Source organism: Chiloscyllium plagiosum, unplaced genomic scaffold, assembly GCF_037043375.1.
Source record: "Chiloscyllium plagiosum isolate Xiang-an unplaced genomic scaffold, Cpla_swu_hap1 HiC_scaffold_1, whole genome shotgun sequence".
Lineage (NCBI taxonomy): Eukaryota > Metazoa > Chordata > Chondrichthyes > Orectolobiformes > Hemiscylliidae > Chiloscyllium > Chiloscyllium plagiosum.
The window spans coordinates 26857837-26874222 of record NW_028270139.1 but is presented as its reverse complement, the minus strand read 5'-3'; the positions used below and the strand labels follow the sequence as shown (position 1 = coordinate 26874222).

Sequence of the window (16386 nt, the reverse complement as noted above, 5' to 3'; positions counted from 1 at the left end):
TAAACCTGTGAAGGGCCATAGTCCTAATTGTCAAAGTGGCAAATAAGTGGCAAATAGCTGATTTGTACCTTCAGAATTTCACCAGCCAAAGGTGACTGGGTACAGATTGGGGAGATACTAATGACTGTCCATGGTATCATTCTGGTTCCAAGGAAAAAAAGGGACTATGCAGCTTTGAAGGGAGTGCTAAACAAGTAGTGTAAAGAGTGCCTGAGCTTTTAGCAGACTCTGCCAGTAGTGGGCCCACAGTTGTCTTTGTTAATCATTGCTTTTTATGTATCTATAAAAGCTTTTAGAATTGTGTTGTGTGTTTCTTGCTAATGTTCTTTCAAGTTGTACATTCTTTTTATTTTGCTTCTCCTTTGTTGAATTCTAAGATACTCCAAATCCTCAGGCTTATTTTCCTTTTATAATTATATAAATTGAACTAACATAATAGAACATAGAACAGTAAATCACAGGAACAGAGACTTCAACCCATCATGTCTGTGCCGACCATGATGCCATCTTAAACTAATCCAATCTGCCTGTACATGGTTTGTATCCCTTTACTCCCTGTCTGTTTGTGTATCTATCTAAATATCTTTTCAACAATGCGATCATATCTGTTTCTACCACATTCCCTGTTTTCTATGGCTGAATCACCCTTGCTGCTGGGTTTCGGTGCCTCAAAAGAATCAAAATGTGTTATTAATGATAGCCAATGCCTTCCTATTGTCATATCTTTTAAAGCAATTTCCAATCAACCAAAGTGAGTTGGCCCCTCATAGCCTCACATTTTCCTTTGTTCACATTTAAGACATATCTTGATATAAAGACAAGGCTTAAATCCGAACTTTAGCTAGTTACGGGAGGTGTGTTTCTGATCTCAAAAAAAACCCATGTTTTTCACCTTACATGGTGGTAGTTAAGTTTTTGTCTTTTGTAAGAATACAAATCCAAGGTCACATTTGAATAAGGGCTACTTCTTAATTAAGTGACAAAACTGCAAGAATTTATGGAAATTCAACAGTGGAGCAATTCTAAAATACATTAACACAGTGAAACAACAAACACCAAAGGAATCTTCAGTAAATAATTCACATTTACCTCTGCTTTCAATTTAGCTAATAATGTCTTCACAAACTTGTGTGGTAACAACAGTAACTGTTTTTGTTGGTTCTGCACATAGTGATTCTGTTAAAGTATTTGCTGGTCAATCATATGTTGCCTACCAAAGGAAGAGGAGCTGAAAGGTCTGATAATCAAATAACAGTACAGATAAAATTGCCCACTAGCTGGTAATCAGAGAGCTCCTCGTCCAATATTTTCTCTTACATGGAGACTGATCACAGAACATGGTGCTACTTGGCATCAGATGTGCAATGACAAGACAAAGGAATAAAACAACCAAGAATAACACAGACACGGAGGGTGGTTTTAAAAAAAAAAAGAAATTAAGCAACATGAGAACAGTAATAGATTGAGCAGTAACAGTAATTAGAAAAATAACTGCAAATGAAATTGTAATATTTTCCAAATTATTACATGGATCAGCAACTAGAAAATAATGGGAGGAACGTTGAGATTAAAAACAGAAAAAAAGTGAGAAGGGAATGAATGGGCAGAACAATCAAACTGATTGTATTACTATCAATGCACGTATTAAATATTTACACTATTTGCCTCCATCCTGACTATAGCTTCCACTTCTAAACAAAAAACTCATGTTATATAGAAATGAAGGAAAGTAATGCAAAATCACAGGACAAAAATGAAGTACAGGAATAGACAATTAAACCACACTATTTATAAATAGGCAAGATACTAGAATTAACTTGTATTTTGGGATTTAAAAAGTTAAGTCTTATTCAGACACAGGACTTAACTATTTTAAATCTTCTCAGGATCCTAGCCTATCGATAGGTAACAAGACACAAGAAGTTCAGCACACTTGTATTACATCTTTCTAATAAAACTTCTTTCAATTTCCATTTCACTTTGTTACAGACTACAATTTAGTACACAGTTTAACAAGGATAGGAAAATATGATTGAGTGGACATTATAAAATGTCCACTAACACAAGGAATTAACATAAGGAATGGATGGGGAGGAAAGCGACAAAGGAAGTTCCTTACTACGTTGAGCACATGCATTCCCAGCGACGGCAACACTCATGACATAAAGCCACAGAACATCACAACAGTTTATCTCGAGCAAAGGTGATCTATATATAAATATATATAAATAAACATTTTATATATATTTTATATCATATAAACACAAAAAGGCTAATATTTAAAACGCATAAGGGACAATGTTAAAAGGGTTAAAAAATTAAATGTAAAGATGTTGGAGAGGATTGCAGGGAATATGCATGGCGGCATCCAATGAATTCTTCTCTGAACATTTTGTGAGTCTCTCCTACCCAAGGAATTTGGTTCCTGAAGGCCCAAGCTGCAGGATTCGGCTAACCAAGCTTTCTCCCTCATTTAGCGGGGGAGGAGAGTTAGGAAGGTGTAGTTTACTGAGTAAATCCAAAGCAGCAGTGGAAGAGAGATGAAAAGAAGTATAAAACCAACAAACATTTAGTCTTTGTCCTGGTTGCAGTCTTTTTTTGATATTCAAACTATATTACTTGCCTCGCATGAAATCAACATGCAATCAATACTTTTTTAAAAAAATATGCTGGAATGTTTGACAAATTATTAGGAATTTTACAAGGGTGCAATGAAGACTTTTATTAGTGATATTAGTGATTGAGAATGAGCAATAACTGATAGTCAATGTTCTAGATATTCTACTTCAAAGTTAAAAACTGCTGATTGAAAATTGATTTTGTCATGCCTGGACTATCACTTGAAACAACAATTGAATGTTTAATTCCTCTTGTATTTTCCTAATTTCCTCCCCTGTCTTTTACACTGCAAAAGTTAATCACCATAACAGATCTTGACAGTTCAAAAGATGTTTCTGTTTCATACCAGTTTATTAAAAGGTTAACTTGCCAAAAGGAAACCAGAGATGGGGACATAAAATAGATGGACAGAGAATGGAAAGGTAGGGGATAGGGGTGGTGAAGAAGCACATATGTAAGTACTATGTAACATATGCATATAACACATACTACTTTTTTCCCTACCTGGATGCCAGTGCAGATATCTGTATTGGTACAGATCTGTACAAATACATATCTGTAGTGTTAATACTTAACAGGGTTTTGCAGTCATCATCCACCTAACACTCCTTAGCTTCAGCAAGATTAGACCATCAAACAATCTACATATTTACTGGCCGGTTGACGTTATTGGGCATTATTAAATTGATTATTGATTTTTAGGTATCAAGTTAATGTTGAGTAAAAGTCATAATTCTACAGTGCTGATTAACCATCCAAATAAAATCCACACAAGATACTCTAAAAATTCATGTACAATTCAATCCCATTCATTGCAGTGGAAAGAGAAAGGATTAAAGGTTATGATATGTCAATGGATAAGTAGGGTTGATTAATCAAAACAGAAAGCCTTGTGGAACATAATGGAGACACCCTTCTCTAGATTCTTATCTTCTTATAGAGCACATACCTAACATAACAAACTAAAGAAAACATTGCAAATTATAATTTGAGGCTGCACAATTGAGTAATATTCCTTTGGTTCTTGTTCCATAGTGGCTTGCTAATGACTAATGATTGTACTCTTATGATGAACAAAGAAAATCTTTTGTATTGTTTTAATGCATTTTAATTACTTTGTGTTGCAAATGCACAGTTTACCATGTGAGAGATGCAAAATTTACATTACACAACCAACACTGAAACACATTTTAAATTTTGAATTGCTTAATAAATGATGATTAGACCATCTGTCACTGTACCATACTCCTCACACTGCACCACAAGTTCTTCAGTAATTGCATATTAGCAAGCTGACCTTTGTCCAAAGAATTATATGTTGACAAAGTAATCTTTTTGCCTTCTTCATTGCAAACATGTATTTTTAGATTTAACAAAGTTAATAGGACATAATGTTGCCATTGGATTGATAATATCTGTATGTTAGACCAATCAGAAGATAAATGTTGGATTTGTTCATCGGATTTGCATATGTTGGAACTTACCCAAGGAACTGTGCACCGGATGGTCCAACTTCAATTAGCCGACTGGCATGGCCCTCTCCTTCCACCATAGGAGGCATTGTGGCCAGTCTGTGACGTTTGACCAGTCGGCACGTCACGCGTGTTGGTGCTGTACACTTGCGAGGGGGAATAATAATTCTCAGGCCATTATGTCGGCAGCCCCGCATGGATCCACCACGTGCATCCACCATGAAACTAACCAGGAAACTGCAAGTAAATACAACATTTTTATTATCCACTTTATTCTTCCAATGGAGTGTTATTTTTGCTTGGAGTAATGCAATGGTGGCTGTTTATTCACACAAACCAGAATCTTAATTGTGAAAGGGAACAATTACTCCATATGTGACCACAAGGAACATTTCTAATGTAAAAGTGCAGGTTGTAATGGATTCTTAGACATCAGCCAAATAGTTCACCCCACCTTCAGGAAGACCAAGTGATATTTCCATTCATCATTCAGCTGTGGTCTCAATAAATAGCACTTTTTTTTTTATTTATTTGATAGACTGAATGGGATTCTATTGGTAACATCAGAGTTGCTACGATAATGATCCTGAAGTACTGGCTGTGGGAAGAATGAATTGTGGGTCCTCTGAATTCACAGAGAAGGGAGGGGAAAGTTGAGTACAATGCAATTGATCACAACAAACAACCCTTTTCTTTATACAAATTTACTTATGTTCAAAGTCTCCAGCTTAAAGTCAGGAACCTAATGCAGTCAAATATGTGATTAAATTAGACACAATTCACACTGTAATATTTTCCATTATAGCAAGCATCAACCAACTGTTCTGGAGAAAGACCAGGGGTAGATCTGGCATTTCCAGTTGTACAAGTCAAGATTTCTTATCAATCACATTGATGATGTATTGCTCAATACAGATTAAAAAAACATTACAACTGAATTTTGCAACTCCCTCATATTGCAACAGGTGGACAACATATTGCAACATAGGCCAGTCTGCCTACACTTAGGCTTATGAAGGTCTTGAGTTGCCAATTAAAGGACACCTAAGGGCCCCTTTACATCTCCTCCAAAATTATACAGTAGGTAGGGTAAGACGGAAGTAAGTTTGCCTACTCCCTACTTCACCAATTAATCATGAAAGCAAGAGAGAAATAATTTGTATGTAGAGCTACCGACACAAAGATGGTGCATCCCCAATGTACCGCCTTCCCTGGTCTCTAAAAATCAACTCCTTGCAATAGTCCTCTGCCTAGGGTGCTTGATCCTCTCCAACCAAAAACCCTGAACTTACCTGGAGATGATCCTCATGGAATGTGTAGTCCCAGCAGTGGCCACTACAGCATTTTGGCACTGCTGAGACCACTTGGCTGCCAGTTAACCAGATTGGCCAGCAGCTCTCCAGGGCTTTCTGTCACTGAGGGGCAGGAAGTCCACTGTCAACTTGTGAAGGCTACTGCTCACTTATTAATCAGAATGTAACCTTTATGAAATCTGCAAATACTGCCAATGACCATTTCTGCTGGAGTGTGATGACTAAAATCATTCCCCACTATCACTGTACAGTTCACCCTAAGAAGCTGTGCTGTGTGGGATATATTCATTATCAGAAAGAGGGAGACTAAAAGTTTTATTAAGAACAGAGATAGTGGTTTACTTTACATTTTACCATAATATATATAATTTTTTGAAACTTAAATTAGCATTAAAACCATAGCCATTATTGGGGCTAAATATCAGTTTTGATTTAACAACATTGCAAAAATAAGAGAATTATCGTGACAATATTCACGATCAAAATAATTTCTTATCTCATCACCTTGTGCACAGGATTTTATAAATGTAAAACAAAATCATCAATCGAATAAAGTGAGTTCTTCTCTCCCTCACTACCACTCCCTCCCAACCCCCAACCCTCCCCATACAACATACAAACGGCTCTGTATACTTTGTGTCAGTACCTTGTGGAGATTTAAAACTGAGCTACTCATAGTGGGTAGATGGACAAAATGGCCACAATCTTTGCTCCGGGGTTGAAAGCGCAAAGTTGGGGCATCTTCTGGTTCCACAAAGCTGACCCACAAAGAAATGCCCCAGAAGGTCAGATTTTTATTCCTGAGTGGAGGGACACACTGGAAGTTTGGTTGGAAAAGCCCAGAACAAGACTGAAAGTTGCTGGGTTCAGAGGCAAGCTGACCAGAAGGATTGCCTTCATGCACTGGTACTGTATTGAAGTTTAATTTTAAAGAATAAATCATCCCTCCAGTCCTAACTTGCCTTCGTGCAAAAGCATATTTCCCATAAAACAGCCCCTTACAACCTGCCAGGTCAAGGAAAGCTCGCTACCCAGAAACTTTTTAAATCCCCTAACTCAATTCATTGCTAATCATGCTCCATCTGCCACTCTTTACTTGTAGGCTTACCAATCCAACTCATATTGTTGCTGCTGTAGAAGACCCTGGGATCCATGTGGAGATTAGATCAATAAAATTCTATAAACATAAATTTGGTGTCCAAGTGAAGGGGATGGTATATTTAGGGGTGACTGACTCCTCACCTCCACCAATGAGAAAACTCATCATGCCACTTATCGGTGAAACACAACCCTCAATAGAGGAGGCCTGCATCAGAAGGTGGTGATGGACAGAGGCAAACAGCTTCTGGGTCTTAGAGATAAACTTCCCCGAGGCCCAGGAGTCAAGGCATTCAGCAGCTAAAGGCAAGGTTTTTATTTTTTGAGTCTCACAGGGTGAGAATCATGGGGAGAAGGAGTTCAGAAGCAAAGCTGTGGAATTGGTCTTCAGTGTCAATCCCTTGCTTCAGAACTGCCGCTAGTTGGCCCCACGTGTGGGGGAAAATGGAGCTCCCTACAACAATCCAGCAGACAGAATACCCTGGTTTCTCAGTTGGGAAATTAACCTTCATCTGCTGGGGAAGTAGGATATCAGGTTTCATGATGAGTTGAGTCACTTTACTGCTCATTAATTGACCACTGAAGGGCATTAATTGTTGGCGAATCAAGCAGATCATCAATGCATCTTCTCATCTAGCACTTAATTACTAGGACACTGATAAAGGGGCTAGTATCTCTCCAGGGCCATAATGCCCAATTATTTTCCCTTCTCACCATCTCCAATGATAACATAATCATGTTAGAAGTGCATATCTCAGGTTTTGTGGGCGGCACGGTGGCACAGTGGTTAGCACTGCTGCCTCACAGCGCCAGAGACCCGGGTTCAATTCTCGCCTCAGGCGACTGACTGTGTGGAGTTTGCACGTTCTCCCCGTGTCTGCGTGGCTTTCCTCCGGGTGCTCCGGTTTCCTTCCACAGTCCAAAGATGTGCAGGTCAGGTGAATTGGCCCTGCTAAATTGCCCGTAGTGTTAGGTAAGGGGTAAATGTAGGGGTATGGGTAGGTTGCGCTTCGGCAGGGCGGTGTGGACTTGTTGGGCCGAAGGGCCTGTTTCCACACTGTAAGTAATCTAATCTAATCTAAGTTTCACTAATGTTGGAAAAGACTTGGAAATTCTATTAATTTACATTCCTTAAATTCAATAAAGCCTTACTATAAAAAATATCCATTATAGCAACAAACATTGGAATTCATTGGCATTGTGACATTTGCCATTTATCGGGTCCGTTTAACCTGGCGCCAAACAGAATAAGTGACAGGCAATTCAGGACAAAATGAGCAAGATTTTCTTTCCAACTCTGTGGTGAACCTTTGGAATTATCCACCCCAGATGGCTGCTATGGATGAGTCATTAAGTGTGTTCAATGCAGAGATTGAGAGATTTCTATGCATTAAAATTACTGCAGGACAGTGCAGGAAAGTGATGTGGAAGTAGAAGACCAACTATGAGCTCATTGAGTCACAGAGTGGGCTTGACTGGCTGAATGGCCTATTCCTGTTCCCATTTCTTAGCTTCTTTGACAGATCCTTGTGATAGGTACTTCTGACAGTTGACACTTGACCTTGGAAGAGGAGAAAGTGAGGATTGCAGATGCTGGAGATCAGAGGAGAGAGTATGATGCTGGAAAAGCACAGCAGGTCAGGCAGCATCCAAGGAGTAGGAGAATCAACATTTCAGGCATAAGCCCTTCATAGGACTCAGGACTCAATCTGAAGTGCTTATGCCCAAAACATCCTGCACCTCGGATGCTGCCTGACCTGCTGTGCGTTTCCAGCATTACACTCTTGCCTCTGACATTTGATCTTGACAAGTTTGCTAACAGGACACACAAGTTTGACAAAATCGAGTTTATGTATTTTCTACACATGTTTATGTCTACTTTTAACAATTCCAAAGGACATGTTACTTCCCCCCCAAAAGATGCAGCATACTCTAGTGGGGTACCTTACCTCTCCAAGTGGAGGCGGCGCCCTGGTGATGTGAATGAATCACAAAGTTCATACTTGCTCTTACCTGATCTAATCTGCATATGACAGAGTCCAAGGCTACAAAAATTTTAAGTCTGTGGAGGCAGATGACAATTTAAATAGCTAGCTGCCTCTACAAAATATACATAACACAATTAGTCCCTTTTCCCACCCCAAGGAAAATGGGAAATATCATTTTTGGGGTGACTGCTGTATTTTCACCCTGATGGTGTCAAATGTGTCCAAGGTTTGGGTTTTAAGTGATTAAAATGGCTCATTTTTAAAATAAGCCCATTTGTAATTATATTAAAGTAACCATATCACATTACACATTACATGAAAAGCACTTCTCAAATCATTTAATATCTTGCAATTGGTAGACATATCATGGATTATGTCCAAAGCTTAAACTGTATCCTATTTTGTCAGTCCAAACAAGACAATCAAGTTTTCTTTACAAAAAAAATCAAATGTTACTACATAAAGCATTTTTAGTTAGTTGTTATATCTCTGTTAGTTGTTACAAACTGGAAAACAAGATTCAAAGAAGTGAAGGTGTTAATATAGTTAAGAGGATATTCAAACAACGAAATAGGGGGGAAATAATGACTAATTATTTTAAAACAAAGCAAAATACTGCAGATGCTATAAATTGTAATAAATAATATTATTTCATTGCATAATAAGTATATTTCCATTCAAATAGCTATTCCCATTATAAAGTGGCTTTATACAAGTAGTCCAGAGATGATACTCCATCAAATCAAATTACCTTTTTCCCTTATTTTAATTGAATTGCTGCAAGTCCAGTGTATAATATAAATGAAACCTACTCCTGGTTTGATTATTTAGTTTTATAATACTATACTGAGAGTTACTTCCTTGAATTTTTAATAGGATTTCTGTTAGCATTGCTCAGAAATAATTCCAAACAACATGATTCTCTCCTCATTAATTCATTACAGAAAGAGTTTACATCAGCAAAGGGAGAATACGTGAAGACGTTCATAGTGCACCAGTGAGAATGTCAATTATAGCCTTCTCATTCATCTCAGTGTCAGTTGCATAAAAAAGAAAAATCTCTTCAGTGCTCTGTATTATTGATGCCCTTTATAGCTGCAGAAAACATTGCCTTTTTAAACACACTGGAAATATTACTGCATCAGTGTAAAAATAGACAAAGTTGTCTATTCAGAATGGTCATTGAATGGACAGATTTATATCTCATGATGTGTGTTGTGCTTCTTTCATTGATGTTTAAAGACAGAACAAATATTTTAGTGTAAATATCCATTAGACAACTTTAAAAAAACACTATCCGGAAAAACAATACAACAAGTTTAAAACCTGTATCTGTTTTTGGTGGTCAAGTTAATGCAAACATGCAAGGTAAGAATGCACCAAAGCATTTGGCCCGAGGTTACGGGGAGGGCTACAAGAAAACACAAAAAAACAATTGAAACCACACAGAGTCACAATGCAAACTTCACCTTGATTCACTTTCAGGGATTGGAGAAGAACAGCTGAAATAGAATTTGCAGGAAAAGCAAAGAGTTAGAAATCTAGCACAAGGTCAAATAGGAGAGAAGCTAGATAATCAAACTATCTCAGCACACTGCCAGGAAGCAAATGAAAGCTGCTACAGCAGAAGATGAAGTTGCTCTTGGCTGCCCACCAGCTTCTACCCATGTGGTAAGACAAGGATTCATGAATGTCCTATAAGAGAAAAGGGATAAGGTCTGATGCAGGGGAGGCTGCAATTTTCCTTGCCATTCCAAAGGGACACGGCTGTTCTTCCTGGCCAGAAGGAATATCTTCTAACTCACTTGGAGTGTCTCTTCAACATTTCCATTGGCTATTGACCTAATAAGGTCTTGCACCAAAGCTGCAATTGTATCCCCATTCGGGCCCAGGTAAAATGTCAAAGCAGTCACAATTGTATTATGCTTTAGATGTATGCCTCATTGCCCTACAAAATCCCTCAGATCAATATCAAGAGCAGGGGGATGGAGTTGACCTTTGTTCTAGCAGATAACCTACTTGTTGCTCAACTGAACACCTGCTTGAATTCTGCTGTGAGACCATTAAAAAAAATTGATCCAAAGGAGTTCCCATATGTTTGGAAGACTTTCTATATTACTGATGTTGGGGGATGGCTTGGCGAAGGACCTTGAACCAGTAGAACTTGCTGTTCTTTCTTTTTAAGGAGTAGTAATCCCTCAACCAAAAGAGTAATAAGCCTTCAATAAAAGAACAGTCCATATGGAAAATAGAACTACTATTGCAGAAATGGATCATCAGAACAATGCCAAACTTAAATCTTGAACATCTATTTCAGAATCAGAATATTTCCACCTATCAGCGAAAGGAAGGATCTTCCCAGGCACCAAATGACATGGGATTTGGTGAGATGGTGAGGGAATTCCAATGAGGTGATCTGCAAGGAGTTTCGCAACCACAAGAGCAATTGCTCAATTTTCCAACCAAATGTTGAATGGTGAGATGCGATTCTCACTAATGAGCAACAAGGGGCCTTCTTGAACACATTAGCATGAATTGACATCTCATTGCCCAATCTCACTTCATCGATATGTAGTTCCCCTTTCTCCCATCTGCCTGTTAGAAACTGAATGGTGACAACTCCACGCAGCACCCCCAACGTTCCTGATGGAGGGCTTATGCACCAAAATATCGACTCTGCTGCTCCTCAGATGCTGCTTCACCTGCTGTGCTTTTCCAGCACCACACTTTTTGACTCTGATCTCCAATAACTGCAGTCCTCACTCTCTCCTGGTGTCAATTACTGACATGCAAGAGATATTGGTAACCTGGTGATTCCAGCTCACTGCTTGCTTATCCGGACTGCCATCTTAGATGCCAATCACCAACATCTCAGAGCGCTAGTAGGAAGCTGCACGGTGGCACAGTGGTTAGCACTGCTGCCTCACAGCGCCAGAATCCCCGGTTCAATTCCCGCCTCAGGGGCCTAACTGTGTGGAGTTTGCACATTCTCCCCGTGTCTGCGTGGGTTTCCTCCGGGTGCTCCGGTTTCCTCCCACAGTCCAAAGATGTGCAGGTCAGGTGAATTGGCCATGCTAAATTGCCTGTAGTGTTAGGTAAGGGGTAAATGTAAATGTAGGGGTTAGGGTATGGGTGGGTTGCGCTTCGGCGGGTTGGTGTGGACTTGTTGGGCCGAAGGGCCTGTTTCCACACTGTAATGTAATCTAATCTAATCAAACATCAGATAGCACACCCTGGAGAAACCATGAAGACCTCGAACAGGAGCAGGAGAAATTACATAGAACATTGGGGTGGGGGTGGAAGAGAGAAACAGTGTAGTATAATGGTGGACATTACTGTAGATCCAGGCCCAGGAGATTATGTCGAGATCTGAAGGCATAATTCCATAAGGTGTGGGGGTAATCTGTGGTGGCTCAGTACTGATGGGCTGGCTAGGGTGTGTCATGAAGGAAGGAACAATGAGATTCAGGAGTCAACTTGATTATCAAACTGAGCCTTAGGCTAACTGTGCAAAGCATAATCTAAGTTGCCTTCCATACTCATGGAACTTGCACACCAACTGGAACAGAAAATGAGGGGATGCCATGAAATCTGATGAGCTGGGACAGCAGCACTAGCCTTCGGAGGAAGATGATAAGGATATTGAACAGGAGGATTATATCTTCTACACAATAGAGCACAGCGGCAAACACATGTCACACAAGACTTAATGACACCTGGTTCCAGTAGATGGGTTCAGTGAGCACTCATTGATGACACATTTGTTGTAATCAAAGTCTGTTAGTAAATGCAGCTTCTGTTTGCTTTTTGTTCGCTTTTGCTGTTGCTGAATAAAAGTGAATATTTTTAACTGTTTGAGCCAGTATGTGATGGCTCCACACTGAACAATGAGAGGATGTTGGGTTACACCAGGCATTGGAGAGAGAGAGAGAGCAGCATTCACTTAGACAGCATCAGAGGATGGGGCTAAGGAGATAAGTTGTGTCACATCAGTCTGAATTAAATAGCAACAGATGTAAGAATTTGCATTTGTATTTGTAATGAAGTGCACATTGTGTCATCAACATACCCTGAGATGCATTGGTTTGTGTTTGCACATTCACAACATCCATGGAGAATGGTAAATCCAGTCTGCCAGCATATGACTGGGTGCACAGCTTTAAGGATGGCATCGGCACAAGGCATCCTGGGATATCCCAGCAGTAGTGCATACCTCTGCCGATAGTAGATGGGAGAATAGGACCAGGTGAAGCATCATGGGGATGTGGTGCAGAATTAATAAAGTGAATTTGGAAAGACGACATGAGAAAATCCAAGGTCATGTGGAGAGAAAATGCATGAAATTCACCAAAATTTACATTTAACCAATTTTTCTAACTTTAATAACTTCACTAATATGAACTTGGCCACTTTTTTTAAATTGTTTCCTCTTCTCCTTGAGAGACTAGGTTTTTGCAACAGAAAAATAGATTGATGAGCTGGAAATACCACTCTGCAAAATTTATTTTTATTGTTTGAAATGCCAATTCCTGTGTAAAGGAAATGTAACAAGCAGAATCTTACTGAGTTCTGGCAAGAAATCAGAGTGTATTATGTGAGGAGTTAAGTGAAGCCTATCTCAACATTGGGAGCAATTAGTCACATTGAGATTCTTGCTATGGAGCAGAAAGATGCCTATCAAATGCGATTATTGATGATCATCACCTTTATTAACAGTGAATCTCACCTCTGTAATACGCAGTTTTGTATTATATCATGGGACAGTTGGAAATTAGATGCCAAGAATTACAGACATCTGAATCAGAATCTGTACATGGTAACTCCAGCTTACCGCTTGCTCTACCTTGGAACCAATGTTTCAGGGCATGCTCCAGGATACTGGCCATACAGACCACATACCTGTGGATGCTAGCATTTGACATGTATCAAACTCTCCATTCCTTCATCCGATATCGCTGCTATAAAGTGCACGTCACCATTTCAATGGTGCACTTTGAAGCATACCACATAACCATCATTGGAATGCTGCTGTAAGGATGCTTTGCATGCAGGGACAACTGGACCAGGTTGCATCTCAGAGCTGCTTGCCAAACACTCACTCAATTAGTACCTACCCAGATGCTCATCATCTCTGTTTGGCCTGGTCTTGTCTTATTTTTGTACTGTCTCTTCAGCCGCAGTTTAAAGATTCACAATATTGCTGTATTTTCATTCAGTGCAAACACTAAACCAGGCAACAAATCATGCTGCTCATCAAATATTCTTTCGGGGGTCAACTTGCTGCCTTATTTGCACACCTACTCCGCGCTTTCTCAGATAATATTACATTTGCTACAAGCAAATGTCTTAAAGTCTAAATGGAGGGGTGAAATCAAGGGAGGCACTTGTCATTCTTGGTGGGGCATGGGTCCCAGCAAGTCTAATAAAGCCTCCAATATCAGTTCAGGGGCTTCAGCACTGTCATTTGGAGGCTTGGACAGTCATGGTCAGGATTGTCTACTCGACGAGGGGTTGAGTAGCTGAATAGGATATGTCAAGATAGACTAAATGTGCTGAATACCTCCAGCTATAGCAAATGGGAGAATTAGGCAAGCTTTGTATATGAGTTTAGATTCTCTACAGTATAGATGCTGGCCCTTCAGCCCAACAAGTCCACACTGACCCTCCGAGAATAACCCACCCAGACCCATTCCCCTACCCCTGACTAATGCACCTAACACTATGGGCAACTTAGCATGGCCAATTCACCTGAACTGCACATTTTTTGGACTGTGGGAGGAAACCATAGCACCTGGAGGAAACCCATGCAGAAACAGGGAACATGTGCAAACTCCACACAGACAGTTGCCAAAGGTAGGAATTGAATCCAGGTCCCTGGCACTGTGAGGCAGCAGTGCTAACCACTGAGCTACCGTTCCTCGCTATGACAAGCAACATTGGATTCAGGTTGGAAGTGAATGAGGTAAGTTTGCAGTAATAGCACAAGACAACTTGCTAGGCCTCTCATCCTTCATGAAGCTTGACAAAAATGACACAGCCAAAGTATCGTAAGGTTCAGCCCTATAGTTTTGCCATTGGAGGTAATGTTGGCAGCACTGCCTTAATTTGATTTCTGTGGCAGGAATAAGTAAGGTTACATGGTAGCAGAGTTACTTGCATGGAATTGCTAACAACAAATATTTGTAATAATGAATGTGGGTAACAAAGTTATTTCAGTCATTGAGTACAGGTCATCAGTTAACTAGACAGATGAATCTCAAATTACAATGCCAGCTTCTAACAAGAACACAAATATCTGAAGTAACATGGAATTACACATTTTCATCTGGAACATTGAGCAATGCTCATATACCTTGACATAGTGACCTTTATTGAAATCACTGAAGAATAAGCAACAAACTACAGATAGACACTGACCTCCTGGACGTGAGAGGTCTTTTACCTGGTCTCAGTTTGTTATCCAACTGTCTACTCCAGTTGGAGTTGATGGCGATTATAACCATTGTATTATCACATCGTCAGTCCACTTCCTGCCTAGAAATAGAGGGAAGTAGTGCGAAGCAAGCTTCAAGCACTCTAGAAAATGGCTTTTGGAGATGATGTAATAATGAAAGGCAGGTCAGTTTAAGGGAAGAGAGGTCTAACCTTTTCTTACACTGTCTGAAGGCATGTTATGATCCTCAATGCCCAATAGAAAAAGAGACTTGGAGGAATTCTTCAATTTCCTAATTCTAATTACTTGATGGGCAAACCATGGTGGCTTCTCCACGCAGGCCAAGGTAAAATTATGGCAGAGGATCAAGAATATAAGAAGCAGCCAACAGCGATATAGAAAGTAGAACCTTTCCAGCCTTAGCTGCCTGTCTAGTAGCATCCTTTACAATCTGGTGGGTAAGTAAACTGAGCCCACCTCCTCGGAAACCAATGGATGGGTGGACTTAAAATCCCTTCACACCCAACCCCGAGTTCAGATCCAGTCTAGACAGATAGGATAAAAATCTTCTCACCCTGCTGGTTGTAAGGTTCCTATGTCTTGCACCATCTTGCTCCAGTAGCTGAAGGATAAGATACAAAGGTGGGAGGCAGCAATGGGGGATTTAAAAGAGATCAATAAATGGGGAAGGGAACAATAAATATCTGCTGAGACAGAAACCATGACAATTTCACAGGTAGTCAATCATTATGGCATTCACTAAACTTATCTAAAAATGCAGTAAAAGCCATTTAACAGAGATATTGCAATGGAAACAAATTTATCTAGATCAATCAATTGTTAATGAGCAGTGTACTTGTAGATCCTCAATTCAATAGTCTCCATTATCAATTATTGTGTCACAACCAATCTTGAGGCTTCACTATTCTATCAGTACCCGGGTGCTCTGGTTTCCTCCCACAATCCAAAAGATGTGCAGGTCAGGTGAATTGGCCATGCTAAATTGCCCGTAGTGTTAGGTAAGGGGTAAATGTAGGGGTAGGGGTATGGGTGGGTTGTGCTTCGGCGGGGCAGTGTGGACTTGTTGGGCCGAAGGGCCTGTTTCCACACTGTAAGTAATCTAATCTAATCTAATCTAATAATTTCTTGATTTTTCAGCTGTGTTTGAGTTTTGGAGGAACAGCTGAATCTCATAGCTGACTGAAATGGCAGGAGACTGAACAAGAACTAGTCAGGGAGGCTAATCAGAAAATCTATCAGCTATAATGCTCTGTTCTGATTGATTAGCGGTGAAAATGTTGATTCTTGTAGTTGGATGCTCAGTCTCACACTTCCCCACTCAGTAACCTACCCAACTAACTGGCATTTCAAATAGATGGAACCCTAGTCAGCTCAGATATACCAACATTCCAATAGTGTTTTGTGATTAAAATTCCATTAAAAACCAATTGCAGTCATCATGG

The 16386-nt window shown here is 39.9% G+C and overlaps 1 protein-coding gene across 32 annotated transcripts in view; it reads right to left on the bottom strand.

The window, feature by feature from the left end:
• The window catches only part of ank2b (ankyrin 2b, neuronal), an 877032-nt gene that overhangs the window by 97786 nt on the left and 762860 nt on the right, over nucleotides 1-16386 (bottom strand). For 21 of the 32 annotated variants that reach the window (XM_087983074.1, XM_087982715.1, XM_087982867.1 and 18 more), the window contains 4 exons: nucleotides 15498-15545; nucleotides 9960-9992; nucleotides 4104-4328; nucleotides 2410-2508 (listed from right to left, as the gene is read on the bottom strand). In XM_087983074.1, the coding sequence (XP_087839200.1) occupies nucleotides 2410-2508; nucleotides 4104-4328; nucleotides 9960-9992; nucleotides 15498-15545 (405 nt within the window). The remainder of the gene's footprint in view (nucleotides 1-2409; nucleotides 2509-4103; nucleotides 4329-9959; nucleotides 9993-15497; nucleotides 15546-16386) is intronic. The other 11 variants (XM_087983545.1, XM_087983752.1, XM_043697389.2 and 8 more) reach the window with 6 other exon arrangements.